The sequence below is a fragment of the Phodopus roborovskii genome, unplaced genomic scaffold (assembly GCF_943737965.1).
Source record: "Phodopus roborovskii unplaced genomic scaffold, PHOROB, whole genome shotgun sequence".
NCBI lineage: Eukaryota > Metazoa > Chordata > Mammalia > Rodentia > Cricetidae > Phodopus > Phodopus roborovskii.
Window position 1 is genome coordinate 21,004,840 of NW_026125052.1, and position 19,805 is coordinate 21,024,644.

Genomic DNA, 19,805 nt, shown 5'->3' on the forward strand with positions numbered 1-19,805 from the left:
TAACCTAGACAAAACCACATGAAAACTCCATGTAATTCCCAAGGCATCAGTACACACTGTTTTTACTGCAACTCATGGTTACTGCCTCAGAACACAAAAAGCATCAACAAAAACCCACCACCCGGCTCCCAAAAACAACAACAAAAAAAAAAAACAAAAAACAAAAAAAAAAACAAAAAAAACCAACTCTGTCGCATCCCAGAAAAAATTACCTGGTACAAACAGTGACTTAAAAAAATGCTTTCTCAGTAGGAAGCATTTATAAAATGCAGAGATCTCAACAAGCCAAATGCTTATACAGGTAGGGGGACTCTCAGCACTAAGCTTCCGCCGTTGAGGCAGATGAAACTCTGAATCACTTAAGAAAGCTCACTTTTTAAAAGCATACGTATGCATACCGATGGCTATTTTTTCAAGAAAGGACATACCGGCCTCAAGTGTGGGCAGATAGGAGCAGAGGGAGAAGAAAGGGGCACGCATAAGACAGAGAACAGCTTCACCATGAAGACCCAACAGGCTGCAGCAACCAAGAAAACCACTGTGACCTCACAGAGCAGTGATCTGAGCTAGGAGAAGCAGCTCACTTTTCATGCATTTCTTACTCAGGAAAAATAAACATACAACTACTTCCCATTCAGCACTCACACTGTCATTAGCTCATAGTATCAGGCAAGGAGAAACTGCTCCTGTATGACCTACCTCTAGAATCTTCCAAGAACTTACAGTATCCTAACACCTATAGATTTCCTCCTGTAATACTGTCATCAACACCACCCACATACAAAATGTTCACTATATTATATTATGTCTCTGAAATCCATCTGCACAGACCGGGTTCTAAGTTCCACTTTTTCACAAGTCTAATGTGGACACAGGAAAAAAAAAAAAAAAAAAAAAAAAACAAGCAATGTTTATTGTGCAATTCCAATAGAAACTCTTGGGATCTTGGTTTAGAGTTGGTCTCCACAGTTATTCCAATTGCTCAGTTTAAACAAAAAGCAACAACCTATCTAGAAATTTCATGATTGTTCTTTAAACACTAAAGTAAAGCACTGATGATTCACGTTATAATTTTAAAATATTTTAAAACTACATACTTTATATACCATTCTTTTATAAAACAATCAAACTAATTTGATTATCTGGAAGGAAATAACTGAAAGCCCTTTCAATGTATCTACAACCTCTGTAGAACTCCAAACCAAGAGGAGAGGGTGAAATAAGGACTCTCAGTCACTGGGACTATGTGAAATTTAAGGGAGAAACGGCTCGTGCTTTTCCCGTTTCCTGTGGACGCAGAGCTTACAGGTGACATGGACGGAGACCTCTGGGGTGACTTTACATGGCTTTCACTTTGATTTGTTTCATTTTCATTTGCTTCTTCTCCAACTTCTTTTGTTCTCTCCTCAAAGCAGCTTCCTGTGAAAGAGGGAGGAGGAAAGAAAGATCCAAATTAAGCTCTAAGCACACACAGAAAAACACCCAGGATGGAGAACTTGCTTAGTGGTTAGAGCTCATGCTGTTGCTCTTGTAGAACACCCAAGCTCTGTTCCAAGGACATGCCGCCGGGCAGCTCACAACTGCCTGTTACTCCAGCTCCAAGTGATTGGATGCTTCAGGTCTGCATGGGCACCTTTACTCACCCATATTATTACTAAAAATGCCTTTTGGAGGATTGGGGGAGGACGTTCGAGAAAGGACCCCTGTCCTGGAAGTCACTGTGTAAACCAGGCTGGCTTGAGAGATCTGCCTATTTCTGCCTCCCAAGTGCTAGGATTAAAGGTGTGGGCCTTTTATTCAAAATCATGGTCTTGCTGCACAGAGAACACTCTTGAAGATACTTATATAAACATGACCACAAGCCAAGCATTTGGAAGACTCAGGCAGGAGGATTAGACTTGGAAGCCAAACTTACCAAGCCAATCTATGCTATGAGACATGGTTTCAAAAGACAAACAAAACATTGCCAATTCATATGCAAATAAAAATTACAAGAAACAAAACAAAGATAATTGAATCTTAATATAGACAGAAACTTAATACTGCACTGTCAAGGTTTTGCACTGTTTCTTTTCTTTGAGACAAGGTCTCACTAAGTTAGCCCCACCCTCTTTTTAAAAGATAAGGCTATTTAGCCATTGCTAGCCTACAAATTGCTATTAAGACCAGCTATTAAGACTAAAGAAATGACTTAGTATTTAAGAATACTTGCTGCTCTTCCAGAGGATCTGAATTTGTTTCCCAGCACCAACACCAGGTAATGTACAAACACCTATAACCCTGTAACTAAGCTCCAATGGAATCCCGCACCCTCTTTGGGCATCTCTTATGCACATACCCACAAACACACATTATTAAAAACAAACAGGCCAGGCAGTGGCATCAGATGCCTTTAAATCACAGCATTTGGGAAATAGAGGCAGGCAGATCTCTGTGAGTTTGAGGCCAGCCTGGTCTAGAGTGAGTTCAGGACAGCAAGGGCTACACAGAGAAACCATGACTCAAAAACAAAACAAAACACCCTAAATTGATTAATTAAAAAAAAAAACCCAGAAGCTGGAGAGATGGCTCAGGGTTAAGCGCACTTGCTACTCTTGCACAGGATCCAGGTTTGATTCCCAGCACCTATATGGTGGCTCATACCATGCTAACTCCAATTCCTGGGGTTCCAATGCCCATTTCTGGTCTCTACTAGCACCAGAAAATGATGTACATACAAACATATATACTCACTCTCTCTCTCTCTCTCACACACACACACACATGGATACAAAGCCACACACAAATACATCTTTAAAAAAAAAAAAAAAAAATCACCAGAATCTTTGTGAGTTTGAGGTCAACCTGGTCTACAGAAAAACCCTGTCTCATAAAACAAAATCAATCTTCAGGTTAAGAGTACTTTGTTGCTCTTCAAGTGGTCCTGAGTTCAATTCCCAGCAACCCACATGGTGGCTTATGACCATCTGTAATTGGATCTGGTGCCTTCTTCTGGCCTGTAGGTATACACGCAGACAGCACTCATACATAATAACTAAATCTAAAAGAAAAAAAAAAAAAAACAAGCAAAAACAGATCCTGTTAGAAAAACCAAAATAAAAAACAAACAAATAAAAAACCTCTTTCAGAACAGCCAAAAATAAACCTTTTTCTTTTTATAACCTTTTTTGTTTTTTTTCCCCATGTTTACTGGATTTTCTTAAGGTTCCCCAGGACAGTACTATAAACTGGTTGTCCTAAAAACAAAAAACAAAACAAAAAAAAAACAAAAAAACAAAAACATTCTTTTTCATTTTCTTCTTCTTGTAAGAAACTTAGCAGCTCACTCAGGTTAAGTTCTGGGCCCCCTTTCCTTTCAGTCACTGAGTCCCAAACAATAGAAAAAGAGAACGCCCTTCTTTCTTCACAGAAAAAGTGAAGACACTACATATTAATGATTCTTTTTATTTTTTCCCTGAGACAGGGTTTCTCTGTAGTTGGAGCCAGTTCTGGATCATTTCCTCGAACTCACAGGGATCTGCCTGTCTCTGCCTCCCAAGTGCTGGGATTACAGGTGTGCACCACCTCAGCCAGGCCAAGCCCTAATTTTAATGACAAATTTATTTAAAATAGAAAGTGTACATACCAGCTGCTTTTAAAGTCCCTGATTTTTTCTGTTTGATGTGAAATGGGACTCTTTTAGGGAAAGAGGGTAACTCAGTCATTTTTCAGGTGCACAAACTCAATTTAGTATGGCTTGGAAGAGGAATAAAGTGCTGTCAAATGACAACATATCCCAAATGCTGAAAATTTTTATTAAACTTTTAGCCTGTGTACAATTCGACATAGAATTATCGTTGTAGACAGTATGGTACAAATAGGAATCTGGATAATTAAGATTTATTTATTTTCATGTGCATTGGTATTTTGCCTGCAGGACTATCTGTGTAAGGGTGCCAGGATACCCTGGAACTGGAGTTACAGACAGTTGTGAGCTGCCATGTGAGCTGGGAATTGAACCTGGGTCCTTTGGAAGAGCTGTCAGTGATCTCAACTTCTGAACCACCTCTCCAGCCCACATCTGGATAATTAAAAACAAAACAATAGTTTTGGGGAATTCTCACAAAGCCTCAACCTTAGACAAAGAACTACAAGCAACTAAAGAACAGAGGGCAGTAGAAACAGGCTTCCCCAGGCAAGAGAACACCAACTAGCTATTGAACACCAAATGTTCAGCCCTGAAAACATACAAACGAGCAACATTATACACACTGAACAGGCTGTGTTTATATATTTAGACACACACACAACAGTAACAACAACAAAGAGGCCATGAATTTGAAAGAGAGCTGGGGTGGGGGGAAGGACTTAGGTACATGGGATGTTTTGGAGAGAGGAAAAGGGGGAGGAGGAAACGATATAATCTCAAAAGATAACACCATACAGAGCCAAATCCAGCAGCCTGAGCAACAGGGAGTGCCTCACCTCCAGCCTGCGCTGTTTCTCAGGGTCTTCCTCATTCATGATCCGCTCCTTCTCGGCTCTTTTCTTCTCCTCCCGCCTAGACTGTGCAGCCTCCTGTCTCTGCACATGTGTCAGCTTCAAGAAGTTCTCTTCCACTCGTGCCCGGTTCTTATCTGCTTTCTGTTTACCCTACCCCAAGAAACAAAGTCTTCATAAGAAATCCAGTGCCACCCCGCTGAGCGTTCTTTGGTAAGTTACTCCCCTTTGCACTTCAAATCAACTAGCCAAGACTCAGTCGCTGCAGTCACTGCCAGCTGCTGCCCACTGGGAAAAACCAACAGTAAAAGGTGCCTGTTTGTAAGAAAGGGTTTGAGTCTTACTTCTCTGTTGAGTCGGAACTTTTTGGCTTTGTCAATAGAATAAATCACCATGTTCATCAGGGGTAGCAAAGCCTCCATATCCTTTGGGTACGTGTTACCTGAGCCAGGCACTGGAAAACAAAGCCATTTTCCTATTGAGTTAATGGCAGCATTAACATTTCTGGTTTGGCAGTCTTTCTTAATGCTAACAAACTAGCTCCTTAGAGGAGCCCAGAAATCAACAAGCAGGAATGAGGTTAGCAATGCAGTAGTTTTAAAGCTATTATTTCAGAAAGAAAAACAGTCTCGAAAACATTTTCAATGAAGCTAAGAGCTAGGCAGACGGGACCCAGAATACTCACCATTAAATGTAAACAATAGTGTCCTCTTAGTGTCCGGCAGCTTCAAAGGCTGACCCTCCCTGTCACAAAAGAGAAGTCTGTTAAAGAAGTAAAAAAGGCACTTTCCATGCATACAAGCCATCCATCTGACCCAATTGGGCAAATACCCGGAAATAATAGCCCCATATCTCCAAGTCAGTGGCGACCAGAGAGCCCTCTAGCCACTCAGTGTTACACTGGAACCTACAATGACATCTCACAGTGGGCAGGATATATTCCCTTTCACCCAGGAAGCCAGAAATATGCCTATATTTAAATATGAGGCTATATTTTAAAACTTTTGCTTAATTTTTTTTTCCAAGACAAGGTTTCTCTGCAGCTTTTAATTTCTGAATTTATTATTTATTTTATGTGTATGAGTGTTTTGCCTGCATGTATGTTATGTATGCAGTGCCCACTGAGGCCAGCAAAGGGCGCCAAATCTCTTGTAACTGGTTTTTAGTCTTCCTGAGGGAGCTGGGAATCAAGCCCTGGTTCCTGGTCTTCTGCATAAGCAATACACCCTTAGCCACAAGTCATCTCTCCAACTCCCAACTTTCACTTTTTTCTTGGTCATTATTCTCCAAGAGTTGAGGCATACAGTTTAACAATTACTTAATAGAATTTACATTGTATCAGGTATTACAAGAATCCACAGATGCTTTCCTGTGGAAAAGGCTATGTATATTACTGCAAATACTATATCACTTTGTGTAGGAAACTCAGCATCCTGAGAATTTGGTATGGTGGGGGTTATCCAACCAACAATACCTCATGGATTTGGAGCAAGTACTGTTTATAATTTTGTTCTGTCATTGTAAATTTTTACTGTCAAACAACTGACTTCTGTTCCACCTCCAACAAAAGGCTTGATGAGAGCTATAATGTAATACTTTGTCCCTGGTATTGTTAACCAAGTTTAACAAGGCAAGGATGATGCAACATCATCTTAAGCACAAGGACTTATGTAAATCCAGAGTATATTTTTGTTGCTGCTACTCTTATTCCAGTATTGGGAAATGAATCCATAGCTCCCAGAATGTCTGTTGTTGATAATGAGTCTCATGTGTATTCCTGGCTGGCTGAGAACTCACTATATAAACCAGGCGGGCCTAGAACTCAAGTCCTTCTGTTCCTGGCTCTGAAAGCTTAGATCAGAGACTTGTGCCACCACACGTGGTATAGAATGGCTTTTAGTTGCACTTAACCCCACAGCCTATGAGGGTAGCCTGTAACTAATAATTCATGTCAGAACTTGTTCTCTATCAAAAGTATTCATAGTTATGCTTTCCAGAGACTGGCTGCAAACTCAATGAACAAATCCAAGCCAAACCCTCTACGATACTGTACACCTGAACAATTCTGCTGTAAAACCAGAGTCTATGGGTACTGAAGTCATTTAAAAACACTCATTATTCAAAAGTGAAATGAGAAAAGGCAGTAAAATATAAAATACATAGATTTATATTTAAAGCCAAACATCACAGATTTAGAAATGGTAAAGGGTGTACCAGCTGCAGTTTCTTAGTACCAGCCCGCCCTTCTCAACGCCACTGGGTCAGTGTTGCAATGTGCTGGGTCAGGAGGGCTGCCCGTGGCTGCTTCTCATGATATACTAAGTAGGAGGGCATTCATTACCAATTTTACTTTCCCACTTGCTAAGAAAACTGCAGGGGTATTCCAACATAAAATCAATAAGGAAAATGAACTTTAATACTTTTATTTCATACATACTCTTGCATAATCTTTGGACCAGAGAACTGGTCTGAAAAATGGACAGACTCAATCTTGTCAGCATAGTGTGTAAGAAAGTGAACCATCTGAAAAAAACAAAAATTATTAACTACAGTTTAGTACAATTCCAAGCTTTTATATTCACCTTTTAATCCTTTTATAAAATGTTATTCTTTTTTCTTAAAAGAAAAAAAAATAACTAATGAGTCATCAACTCAGCCCTCACTTTCAGCTTAAAGACATGGTTTTCACCAGTACCACAGACACTGAGAGCAACAATTAATAAATGGGACCTCCTAAATCTGAGAAGCTTCTATAAAGCGAAGAACACGGTCAACAAGATAAAACAGCTCCCTACAGAATGGGAAAAGATGTTCACTAACCCCACATCTGACAGAGGGCTGATCTCTAAAAAATATACAAAAAACTCAAGAAACTAGAAATCAAACTACCAAATAATACCAAATAAAAAATGGAGTACAGGCTGAGCGTTGGTGGTACACACCTTTAATCTCAGCACTTGGGAGGCAGAGGCAGGCGAATCTCTGTTGAGTTCGAGGCCAGCCTGGTCTAAAGAGCTAGTTCCAGGACAGGCTCCAAAGCAATACAGAGAAACCCTGTCTCGAAAAGCCAAAAATAAATAAATAAATTAAAAAAAAAAAAAAAAAAAAAAAAAAAAAAGGTACAGATCTAAACAAGAGAATTCTCAACAGAACAATCTCAAATGGTGGAAAGACGCATAAGGAAATGCTCAACAACCTTAGTCATCAGGGAAATGCAAATCAAAACCACTCTGAGATTCCATCTTACATTGATCAGAATGACTAAGATCAGAAACACCAATGACAGCTTATGCTGGAGAAGATTTGCAGAAAGGGGAACATTCTTTCTTTGCCGGTGGGAGTGTAAACTGGTACATAAAGCAAAAGATAACCAGCCTACAATCCACAACCCCAGAAACAGATGGAAGCAGATGCAGAAATCGACAACTAACCAGTGGGCCAAGCTCCTGGAGTATAATCGAAGTGAGGCAGGAGCGATATTATGAACAAAGGAGTCAAGACCATAATGGGGAAACCCAAAGAATCAGCTGACCCAAAGCTAGTGAGAGATCACCGACTCAGGTCTGACAAGTAGGGAACCTGTCTCAGCTTCAAGGAGACTACCCTCTCAACATGAGAGGGGCCAGTGCCTCATTAAAATGGCATTGCCTTGTTACTGTTTCTAGAACAAGCAATGGCTGTGTTTACCCAATTGATCAAAATCAGTTAGATAACTAAGTATCACAGAAAATGTTTACCATGAATGAGCTATAGTCACAGATTAGTTACCTATTGTTTCAAAAAAGAGTAAGATAAAATTTAGTATATGATTTTTATTTATTTATTCTTTTGGAGACAGTCTCTAGCTATACCACCCAGCCTGGTCTGGAACTCATGATCCGCTTGCCTCAACCTCCAGAGTAGCTGCCATTACAGATGTGCATGACTGAACATGGTCTTCTACTGTATTTACCTTCGTATCCATCATCCCCTCTGTAACTTCTCCCATTTCTGACAGGATGGCCAAAGAGTCTGGCAGTCCATATTTTGCTCCAGACTTAGGTTTATCACTACAAAACTCACTCTGGAAGAATAAAAAAAAAAAAAAAAACAAAAACAAAAACCCATGAAACATGGTATTTTATTATACAGATTTTTCTAAAAGCCTAGGCGAGTCTTACCAATTTTGAAGTGGTCCTTAACATCCAAGTGATAGAACTGTGCTGTGCGGGAGAGCTGAACCTCTTTGTGATAAAGAGGCAGTGTCTATCTATATACATTTACATTAGAGCAAGGCAATGTGACATACCAGATCCTGCATCTCTTTCTGAAGTCGCACCAAAGCTTTTCGAGTGCCAACAGCAAACACATACGTATCCATATCCTCATCATTCATGGTTACTTTTATTTGCTTTAAAAAGAAGTGAAAACAAGACTTACTTGTTAGGTTCTATGATGGGTAGATTTCTAAATGACCCTGAAGAGTTCAGCCTTCTGCTATATACATTCTCCCATTAAGCAAGATTCATGGATATAATGACAGAAGACTCCTAATCTGTTGATTTACATTAACAAAAAGGGGCATTGTCATGGGTACAACACATAATCTAGCAAGGTATTAAATAACTGGGCCCTAGCTGAAGAAGAAAATCTTTAGAGCAAATGTGATCATCAAGGGATGGGTTATAAGGACCTGAGGGTAATGCCTCCAGGACCTGAGTTAATTCCCAGTTGGCAGGTATGGAGAAAATATACAAGAGACTGAATTCTGACAAAAATCTGAATGAGCCTGTAAAGAAGGAAACACAGTGAGTCTGACTTACACTGTTTTCAGACTTATAGATCTAAGTAGAACACACCAGCTACACTGGACCACTCATGCACTGATACTGTGAGATAATAAATTGTATTGGATTTTTTTTTTTTAATTTGTTTTGCCTTTATTTTTGAAACAGAGTCTCAATTTTTTTTTTTTTTTTTTTAAATTTTGCTGGGCATGGGGATGTATGCCTTCAATCCCAGCAGGCAGATCTTTGTGAGTTAGGGGCCAGCCTGGTCTATACAGCGACAGATTTATTTCTAACCTATGTGTATGGGTGTTTGCCTGCATGCATATCTGTACACCACGTGTGTGCAGCATCCCTGGAGGCTGGAAGAGGGCCCTGGATACCCTAGAACTAGAGTTACAGGTGGTTATGGGCTGGGTGTTGCTCCTGGGAATCATGCCTACATACTCTAGAAAAGCAGCCACTGCTCCCAATTGCTGAACCATTTCTTGAGTCCCAAATGCTACTGTTTTTAAGCTGTTCAGTACTGTGGCAATTCGTTATAAAGAAACACAACACTAATATAGGTTCATACTGAGTAATCAAGTAAAAGCCAGCAGTAATCAGGACTCAGTGGATATAAGGATTATATCTGGGGGGGGGGGGTACAGAGATGGCTCAACGTTAAAGGCTAGGCTTACAATCAAAACTATAAGAATTATATCTGGGTTTTGCTTCAGGTTCCTGGCACCAAGCTAAAACCTCCAGCATGCTTCATTATTTATCAGGAACCCCTTTTAATCAATCTGATTTGGTGCTAATGTAAGGGCTCCATGAGGCTTCAGGAATGGGGCTGATTGTAAGATAAAACAAATCTGAGGGCTGAAACTTTCAGCTCTACTCAAGGACCTTGTGGGAAGGAGTATGAGCTTTGTTTTACAGAAACCCTTGACCATATTTGTTCAGAGAGCCTCCATATTTGTGAACTTATGAATTTGGTAAAAGGGTAGCATGCTTGGAGAAAGTAAAGAATCTCTACATAACTCCTTCCCTTTTTTGACAGTGTCTCACTGTGAAGCTCTAGCCAGACTGGAGCTCAATATGTAGATCAGGCTGGCTTGGAACTCACAGAGATCCACCTGCCTCTGACTCACGTCTGGAAGTAAAGGTGTGCGACACCATGATGGGCATCCCTCTTTTTTTCTTTGGCTATGGCTGAGAGTTATGTCCTTAATAAGTGAGTAAATATAAACAAAGGTTTTTCTTGAATTCTGTGAATCATCTAATAAATTATTAAATCTGGAAGAAGGTGATGGAAACCCTTAATTCATAGGTGATCAGCCAAATGTGTACATGGATTGGGTGGCCTAGAATTTGAAATTTCCTCAGAAATAGGGGCAATGGGAGGCCTAAACCCTTCAATCTATGGAACCTGAAGCTAATTGCTGGCAGTGTCAGAACTGAACTGTTGGGTCCTAGCTGGAATCTAGAGAATCCAAGAACTGGCCATTGTTAGAAAACATCCCTATACCAGTAAGTAATTCTTAATATTCTGCATTGGAACAGGCAATGTTATAAGCCTAAGAAGTCTGATACAATAAAATATGGTTCTAGATATACCAATTGTATTCCTTAATTGTTAGGCCAAATTCTTAGTATGTGGAAGAAGGGAAATGTGGGGTTGGAAATAAATGACTCAATGGTTAGGAGTACTTGCTGCTCTTGCAGAGGACACAGGTTCAGTTCCCAGCACCCACATAGTAGTTAATTCATAAACATCTATAACTCTAGTAACCAACACCCTTTTCTGACCTCCTTGGACATACATGTAGTACATAGACATACATGCAGGTAACACACACACACACATAAAAATTTTAAATGTTTTTTTTTAAAAAGGGGGTGAAGCTAATATAAGGAAAGACCTAGTAAAAGGCAGCTATATTTAAACAGAAAAAAAGAGTTCTGTTCTTTCGTATTTACAGGAAATTACAGAATCCAGAAGGAAAAAAAACAAACAATAGCAATCCTGTCTGTGGTATCTGTTTGGGATAGAGACAGGGAACTCTTTAGACAGAGGGTACAACTTGCTGATTAATATTAATTAATAAATCAAAGACATTATACCCAATAACCTAGACTCTGATATGAGCTCTTTCAACCAAAATTTATCATTTGATATTTTAAATATACCCTAAAACAGCTTAAACTGTGCTACTTGCAATGCAACCCTAAAGGCCTGAATTTGATCCCAGGACCCCAGGAGAGAACTAACTCCCAAAAGCTGTCTCTGACCTCCACACGTATACTCTGGCATGCATGTACCTCTAGGACACCAGGGCATCCTAGAGGAGCAACTGTTCTCTCCAATAAGGACAACTCAGCCACTACCAATGGTGACGGACATTATCTCCTTCCCTGCAAAAAGCAAGTGGAGGCCTCCCACCGGTAAAACACTGAGAAAAGATGATGATCTGCTTAGATAGAAAAGCACAACACAACCCGGACAGAAACAGAATAGCTAAGAAAATAATTCAGTTTATACCAAGAAAACCAGCAAGAATACATACCACTTGATCACTCACTGGCCTCATCATCCGGGCCAGGACATTAAGCAAGTCTTGCCTCTTAAGGAACTGAAAAAAATGAGAGAAATGGGTCAATACCTTCCAGCTTACACTTACAGCAGGGCCTCGGAGGGGTCTCAAATGCTTCATTTGCCAGCTCCTAGAAATACAGTACTCACGCTTCATTTTAAATCACAGGAGGACAGAAGCACTAAACTTATATTAGCAGTCACACTAAAAACAATTAAGGGAAGATACATTTCGGAGCAGACGTTCCCTACTTACCCTCAGCTGGATAAGCATGCCTTCACAGCACACTCGGCCCGAACACCACAGGTTATAGATGTGTTCGTTCTCCTGATTCAACTTTCCTGTGCTTGTGGCCTCTTTGTTAGTCCCATCATCCCCTAGGAGTAAAAGCACTGAATCTGACTCACTGAACTTTTGGGTCACTTTAGGACAGCAATGCTTTGCCACCTCACAGAATCTCCTTTGAAAGGGATTAAAGGACCGGCACTGTGTCTTTTACTTCGGTATCATTTTAAAAGTTTCATGCCTCGATAGATTTGATGTATATAACTTTACCATCTGCTTCTTCACACATTAATTCATCTAGTCTTGAAGACATGCTCAGTGTCAACTCTCAGACAGCCATCTTCATAACAAGATTTTTAATATAAGGTCTGGATTTTCTGTATGAGCTTCATTAATTCCAATTACTTCTGACAGAGTAGAGTTCAGTGGCAGTTTCCACACATTAGAAATCACCAAAAGCATTATTTTATTTCAATTTTATACCAACTTCGGGCAGACTACAGTAAAAAACTCCCAAAATTTCCTGTTCAAAAGTACCGATTTCCATGTTCTGCCATTTTGTGTTGCTATCCGATATTCGTGTTTCTTTGTGAGTTTATGCACAGAGCTCAGAGAATGGTATCTGCCACTGCCACCAGTACACAGCAGGCACCAGGATGGTGGCGTCAAGGATACAGGCAGGCTCTTGTCATCTGCTAGGCCAAGTGTGATGCGTGCTCAGGGTTGCTGCACAGGGTAGTAGAGGTGGGACTCCTCTTTACTTTTACAACTCTTTATTGTCTCCATAAAAAAAGTTATGGGCTCTGGCATGAAGAAGAGGAGGCAATAAGCTAAAGAATGCTTCCCCACCATCCCCACCCCAAGTTCCCTGATCAAAAAAACACCCTAAAAGCTATGGAACAGGGAAGAGAACATCAACTGGTAAATAGGTAGATAGTTCTAATAATATGGTTACAATTTAGCCCCTTAGATTAAGCTGTAACATTGGCTTCCTAACAAAAATAAAAAGTATGTCCAATTAACAGTGTTGCAACAAAACGCAATTAAAAACCAATGTGTGACAGGAAAAAAATAAATAAATAAACGTGAGGCCTAATTTAGTAGTGCATGCCTTTAATTCCAGCACTAGGGAGGCAGAGGCTGCTCAGGACTACATAATGGACCAGTAAGATGGCTCAGCTGGTGAAGGCCCTGGCTACCAAGCCTAATGGCCTGAATCCAGGACCCACATGTGGTAGGAGATCTGATTCACACAAGTTGTTTTCCCTGCTTATGCTCTGTCACAAGCATTCCTGACAACTCCAATAATAAATTAATAACAAATTGATTAAAATAACCAAAACCAAAACAATGCATGCAAAGTACACACTAACATGTGCATCAGGGAGGTATTACTAAGGAGAAATAAAGTGCTAAGTGAGGGTTAAGGGAGTTTAACCTCACAGTCCACACTGCATAGCTAGCTACTCTATAGACCTCGTGTATATCTCTGGAAGTAAAATCAAAGTACCTAAAATTTAAATTGTAAGCATTTTCCCAGTTCTAAATTAAATATTGAACTAAAATTATTTATCAAACTATCTAAAGTGACAAAGTTTCTTTTTGCAACCTAAATTTAACATCTTGTCTTTAGACTAGTAATTATATTGTTGACTAGTAAAAAAAAATAAGAGCTTATATATATATATATTTAATTTACTTATATATAAAATACAACAAAATAGATTACTTGAAAAAAACAAATGCATTGTAGTCAGCACTCAGCGAAACCATTTAAATATTTCTGCTGAGGGGACTAACTGTTCTTACCAGACTGTTTCCAGACAGCCACTGGACTCATATCAACGTGACTTACCCACTAAGGTAAAATTGCTCTCCAAAAGCTCTCTATGAGAATTAAACCAGGCCTGAGCAAGTCGGCTATTCTTATTCTTCCCAATGATGTAGTTCATGATATAGGCAAGCAGACCAGTCACCATCAGGATCTCTAGATAGTAACTCTCCCAGCTGTTCTGGAGATGTGCAGGAACCTTAAGAAGGAAAAAGTCCCATTTAATGTTGGCTGAGACTGACCATGGAGTCCAAATAATGGATGAAAAAAGATGAGAAAACCCAAAGACAATGAACACTTTATATTACTGTCACTAAAAAAAAATTTACACCATAGTGGCTAGACAGAAGACTCAATGGGTTAGAAGTACTGGCTACTCTTGCAGAGGACACAGGTTTGGTCCCCAGTATCCATATGGTAGCTTATAACCATCTCTAAGTTCCAGGGGACCTGATACTTTCTCTGGCCTCCAAGGACAACAGGCATACATGATACACTTAACATGAATGCAGACAAGACACTCCTATACATAAAATAAAATATTTTAAACAACAAAAAGTTATACTTCAAAAAATATGCCCATTTTGATCCTCTAGGTCAGCTTTTTATTTATTTTGTTTTGGTGGTTTTTGTTTGTTTGTTCCAAGATAGGGTTCTGTAGCCCTAGCTGTCCTGGCACTTGATTTGTACAGAGTCACTTTCCAGAGTGTTTCCAATATCACCCACCTTACACTACTTGAATTAAGTGACATTAGGAGGATTAGACTACAATATGGGAGTTGCTTCACAGCAATGGGTGTTTGTCAGAGTTCATGTTAAGCTCTTCTTTGGCTTGCACTATTATTCCAACACTCACCTTTTGTCATGGTATTAATAATTTATTGCTTTGGAATTCAGAATCTTATATACTTACATCAACGATGGTTATTGGGTCTTTATTTTTGCTAGAAGAGGTATCTGGCTTGTCTTCATAACCCTCAAATTCTTCATCATCATATGGCTCACTTTCAGTATCTCCCTCCAATAAAAACAAAATACAGGCACGTCTACAAATGCGCCAGCAGCTGTGTCTCACTTTGTGGGTAACATTTGTATGGGAAAACATAGCCAGTAAGCAACAAGTACAGAACACAGAGACACAAAACACTTTTAGCAAAATACCAAACTTTGAGGTATAAGTTAAGTTCCAGAAAGTGAACATATGTGGTAATGACATTTAATAATGCGGTTCATATTTAAGATTCAATAAGAGAGCCAGGTGCAGTGACAAGTACATTTTGTCCCAGCACTTGGGACGCAAGTGGATCTCAGTGATTTTCAGGCCAACCTTGTCTACATAGCAAGTTCCAGGACAGCCAGGAATATACACTAAGAACTGCCTCAAAAACAAAACAAAACAAAACAAAAAAACCCAAAAAACCTTTTTTTTTCTAATAGAATAAAAAACCTTGTCCATGTTTTCTCACCACTTCATACTACACATAAAAAACTTTGGGGGGGGGATGAATATGTTAGTCTGATTATTAATTTAATTCTTCAGCATGCACACATAGTAAAATATGGTAAGAAGAAAAAGAAAACACATAAGACCTTTTCTCAAAAAATAAACAAAATGAGATACTATATAGCATGAAAGAATACTATTGTTACAAACTTCAAAAATGAGACAAAACACCAAAAGAATGATGCCACTTTTAAACCCAAAGTTCTAAATTCTCATTCATACATTATCCTCAGTTCAGATTTTATCTACTACAGTAACTACAGAAATACAATGCTTATCAAGGTAGGAACACACCACAAGATATTTAGAAGAGCTTAGCTGGGTAGTGATGGTGTACACCTTTGATCTTAGCACTAGAGTGGCAGAGGCAGGTGAATCTTTTTGAGTTTGAGGCCAGCCTGATCTATAGAGTGGGTTTCGGGACAAACAGTGCTACACAGTGAAACCCTGTCTCCAAAAACCAACTAACTAACTAACTAACTAACTAACTAAATAAATAAATAAATAAATAAATCTTAAACAAAAACCCTACCTGGGTATCTGCATCTTCAAAATCTCCTTCTTGGTTTTCATCCTGCCCTTCCAACTCCACAGTGGTCTCATCTTCATCATCTTCAGTGGTTATCACTCGCTGAGGAGATTCCGTAACAGAATCTTCCATGACATCCTCAAACTCAGCGAAATCATTATCATCATACTCTACTAGGTCTTCCTCATCCTCAAAATCATCAAACTTGGCTTCAGAGACACTCCCGAACACCAAAAGCACAGCACAGAGAACATAGAAGGCTTTCATTGCGTCTTAAAAATAAGCTGTGAAAGATGAGAGTGTGTGTTCAGTGAACTGCTATTCCACATACATGATTAACATATTTTGCTAATTGTTAGTAATCTACAAACCAGCTAGGTATGGTGGTACATACCTAGCTGGTACAAATCCCAGGACTTGAGAGGCAGAAAGAGGATCAGAAGTCCATGGCCAGCCTTGGCTACATACTGAGCTCAAGGCCAGACCAACCTACAGGTTGACCCTTAATTAAAAAAACATAACAATCACTGGGAGGTGGTGGTAGTGGTGCATGTCTTTAATCCCAGCACTCTGGAGGCAGAGAGGCAGGTGGATCTCTTCGAGTTCACGACCAGCCTGATCTACAGATAGAGTTAAAGGACAGCCTGGGCTGTTACAAGGAGACCTCCTGTCTTAAAGAACCAAACAAAAACCTCATAAATGCCTCCTGAGTTTCTCTTCCTCAGTGAGGTAAGGCCAAGAGGTTTGGTGCCTATCAAGATACTGTCAGCAGTTATCTGTAAATATATGTACAAGTTATTATTATTATTGGTTTTGTATGTTTGAGACAGGGTTTCTTGGTGTTGACAGCCCTGGCTGTCCTGGAACTCGATTTGTAGATCAGATTGGCCTTGAATTTACAGAGATCTACCGCCTCTGTCTCCCCTGTGATGGGATCAAAGGAGTACACCACCACCACCCAGCTACGACTTATTAATCTCTTTAAGTTTGATTCTCCAAAATCCTCTCTGTTTATATTATATATTCTATAAGCTTCCCCCCCCAAAAAAAAAGTATTTTTGAGAGACTATTAAAACCTTTCTAAAAGAACTAAGGAGTTCAGAGGAGTAATAAGATGCAACCATTTACATATAAATGGTTACAAAATAATCCATAAATAAAAATCACCAGGACTGAGATGAGGCTTGGCAGCATAGTGCTTGTAGTCATTCTTCTGAAGAAGGTTGTTGGCTTCATCCTCAACACTAAAAAAGAAAGCCATTTACCTACAGATCAACTGTGTGTATGTATGTGTTTGCCCTAGACAAACATCTTCATGATCATCACAAGTGTGGATACTTTAATACACAACGAAGATGCAATGGAGATATCAATCAATGTAACTAATAAATGATAGAATGGGATCATCCAAAGAAAGAGTACTAATTTTACATGAAACTTCAGAAGACAATGTAAAAAAAATTCAACCAACAAAATCATTTCTACCAAAATCAATTCTGCCCCTTCATCTAAACACCAGCCCTATATCTTTAGTTATCTGGAAAAAAAAAAAAAAAACAAAAAAACCCAACAACTATTTTTAACCATAGACATTCAGCCTAAAGGACAGATATGTGTGAGAATATTACTATTGATGACTAATTATGGGTTTAACACCAAACCATATTTTGTTAAAAATTGTTACAAAAGGGCTGGGCTGATGATTAGATGGCTCAGTGGATGAAGGCACGTGCCAACAAGCCTAAAGACCAAGTTTTACCCTTGGGCTCCAAATGGTGGAAGGATAAAACTAAGTCTCCTATGTTGTCTTCTGACCTCTACGTCCACGCGGTGGTATACCTCCTGCTTTTCTGACCCAAATGAATGAATGAATGTAATTTTTAAAACGTTACAAGGGAGGCTGGGTATGTAACTCAGTTATAGATGGCAGAGTACTTGGGATGATACTAGCACCATATAAAGTTGGGTGTGGTGGTACACTCCTATAGTCTAAGTTCTTGGGATCCTGAGGCAGGGGGAATCAAAGTTCAAGGCATTCTTCTCTACATAGTGAGTTCCTGGTCTGTCCAGGCTTCATGAGACACAGTCTCAAAAGCTCGACAGGGCTGGTAGGAAGAGGTACAGGCCTTTAATCTCAGTACTCTGGAGTCAGAGGCAGGCAGATGCCCTTTGTAAAAAGGGAAAAAAAGCCAGGCAGTGGTGGTGCACACTTTGATCCCAGCACTCAGGAGGCAGAGACAGGTGGATCTCTGTGAGTTCGAGGCCAGCAAGTTCCAGGACAGGCTCCAAAGCTACAGGGAAACCCTGTCTCAAAAAATAAAAAAACAAAAGAGCAGCAGGGTGTACTGGCTCAGTTCTGTAACCCAGCACCTCGTTAAAGGACTACCCTGAGTTCCACCGGCCTGCCCTGCCTTACATGTGAGTTTTAAGCCAGCTTGCAAGAGTGAGACACTGTCCCAAAACATCAAAAAGCTGTGCTTTAGGGTACCCCTTTCAAAGCATAAGAAACTCCTTATCATTATCAGCTCCATTAATAGACTCCCAAAAGTTTTCGAGTCATTTCAAGCTGAATCTATACTCGGAATGTTCGCAACACACGTATATCCCTAATGCAATTCATACAACCAGGCTCCCTCAAGGTTATTTAAGTTAAAATTATCCAAGACATTTGCCACTGGCTTCTCTTCTAACAAGAGTCAGCTGCACCTGTCAACCCATTTCTCAAATGCACAACTTTCTGCCAGGTCACCCAGCCTATTGGACTTCTGAGACAGAAAACACAAGAATCCAGGCCATGCACAAGCATTAACATGCCTGTCTTCTTATCTTTGGCAAGCTCAATTGCTTGACTCCAAACTTAAAAAACGAGTAAGTGAAGCAATCATTGCTCTTCCTTTCAGGTCTTCGCCGCATTAGTGAGAACGACGAAACTTCTAGAAATGATGTACACATTCCAAACAAGTTGTATGTTGGAAACCTTCAGCTAAGGTCGACTCTATTAGAGGTCGCGTCTGTCAAACCTCTCGGTCCTGCCTCCACCACCATGGAGAAACCTAGTGTCTATGCTCCATTCTTCTGGCTGCACACCAGAAATTTTCTCAGATTTTTGTCCTGCTGAGTTGGAATTTGCTCAAAACCACGAATATAACCCCAAACCCTCCTGACGTCCAACAAAAAATGGACCAGAAAAGGTTGGACAGAGGTTTAATTTTTTTTTCTTTAATTCGGGAGAGATAAGTTGCGGGGATTGATATATGTCACCACCAGCCGGACATAAAGGGTTAGTTAGATGAGAAACAGTAGGCTCTGCGGCCACACAACTTAGTCACCGCTCGGCCTGGCTCGGCCACACCGACTGGCATGTCATGGCCCGCTACCTACCTGTACCCGAGGCTGCAACCCGGCCCGGGGCTTCTGAGGCCACCACCTCCACCCAGCCTGCCTGGGTCTGGCCTTCTCCTTCAGGTCGCAAAAATTTTTGAGGGCCGCGATGACACTGGGACACAGACCAGGACAGGTAGCTCAGTCACAGCACCCTACAATTCACGTAGCTTCATCGTCCGTTACGTAGAATGCGTACGGCTGGTCTGCGCCTGCGCGCGGCGTGGGGGCGGGGCGCCGCCTTAAGGACCGCGTAAGGCGAGGTTGGGCGGCTGGGAAAGTTACGTAACCCTCGCCGGCCCTGGGCCTGGAAGTGCGCTGCTATCGGAGGCTGGGTTTCTCCAGTTGGGTTCCGTCAGGTTGACGTCACTTGGATCTGGGCGCTCCGGAAGCTAAAGGTGGCCATACTCTACGGGACCATGCGGTCAGAGGCGTGAGGGGAAATGTTGCCCGT

At 40.4% G+C, this 19,805-nt stretch overlaps 1 protein-coding gene across 1 annotated transcript; it reads right to left on the reverse strand.

Annotated features, from left to right (window-relative positions):
* Positions 1–896: 896 nt before the first annotated feature.
* On the reverse strand, positions 897–19,559 carry Ccdc47 (coiled-coil domain containing 47). The gene is made up of 13 exons (XM_051179326.1): positions 19,352–19,559; positions 15,974–16,254; positions 14,851–14,955; positions 13,962–14,136; positions 12,077–12,198; positions 11,795–11,860; positions 8,768–8,869; positions 8,432–8,542; positions 6,917–7,002; positions 5,165–5,223; positions 4,824–4,933; positions 4,465–4,632; positions 897–1,419 (listed from the first exon to the last, which is right to left on the reverse strand). Exons 2-13 carry the CDS (start codon positions 16,235–16,237, stop codon positions 1,339–1,341), a joined length of 1,449 nt encoding a protein of 482 aa, XP_051035283.1. The 5' UTR covers positions 16,238–16,254; positions 19,352–19,559; the 3' UTR covers positions 897–1,338.
* Between the last annotated feature and the right edge of the window lie 246 nt (positions 19,560–19,805).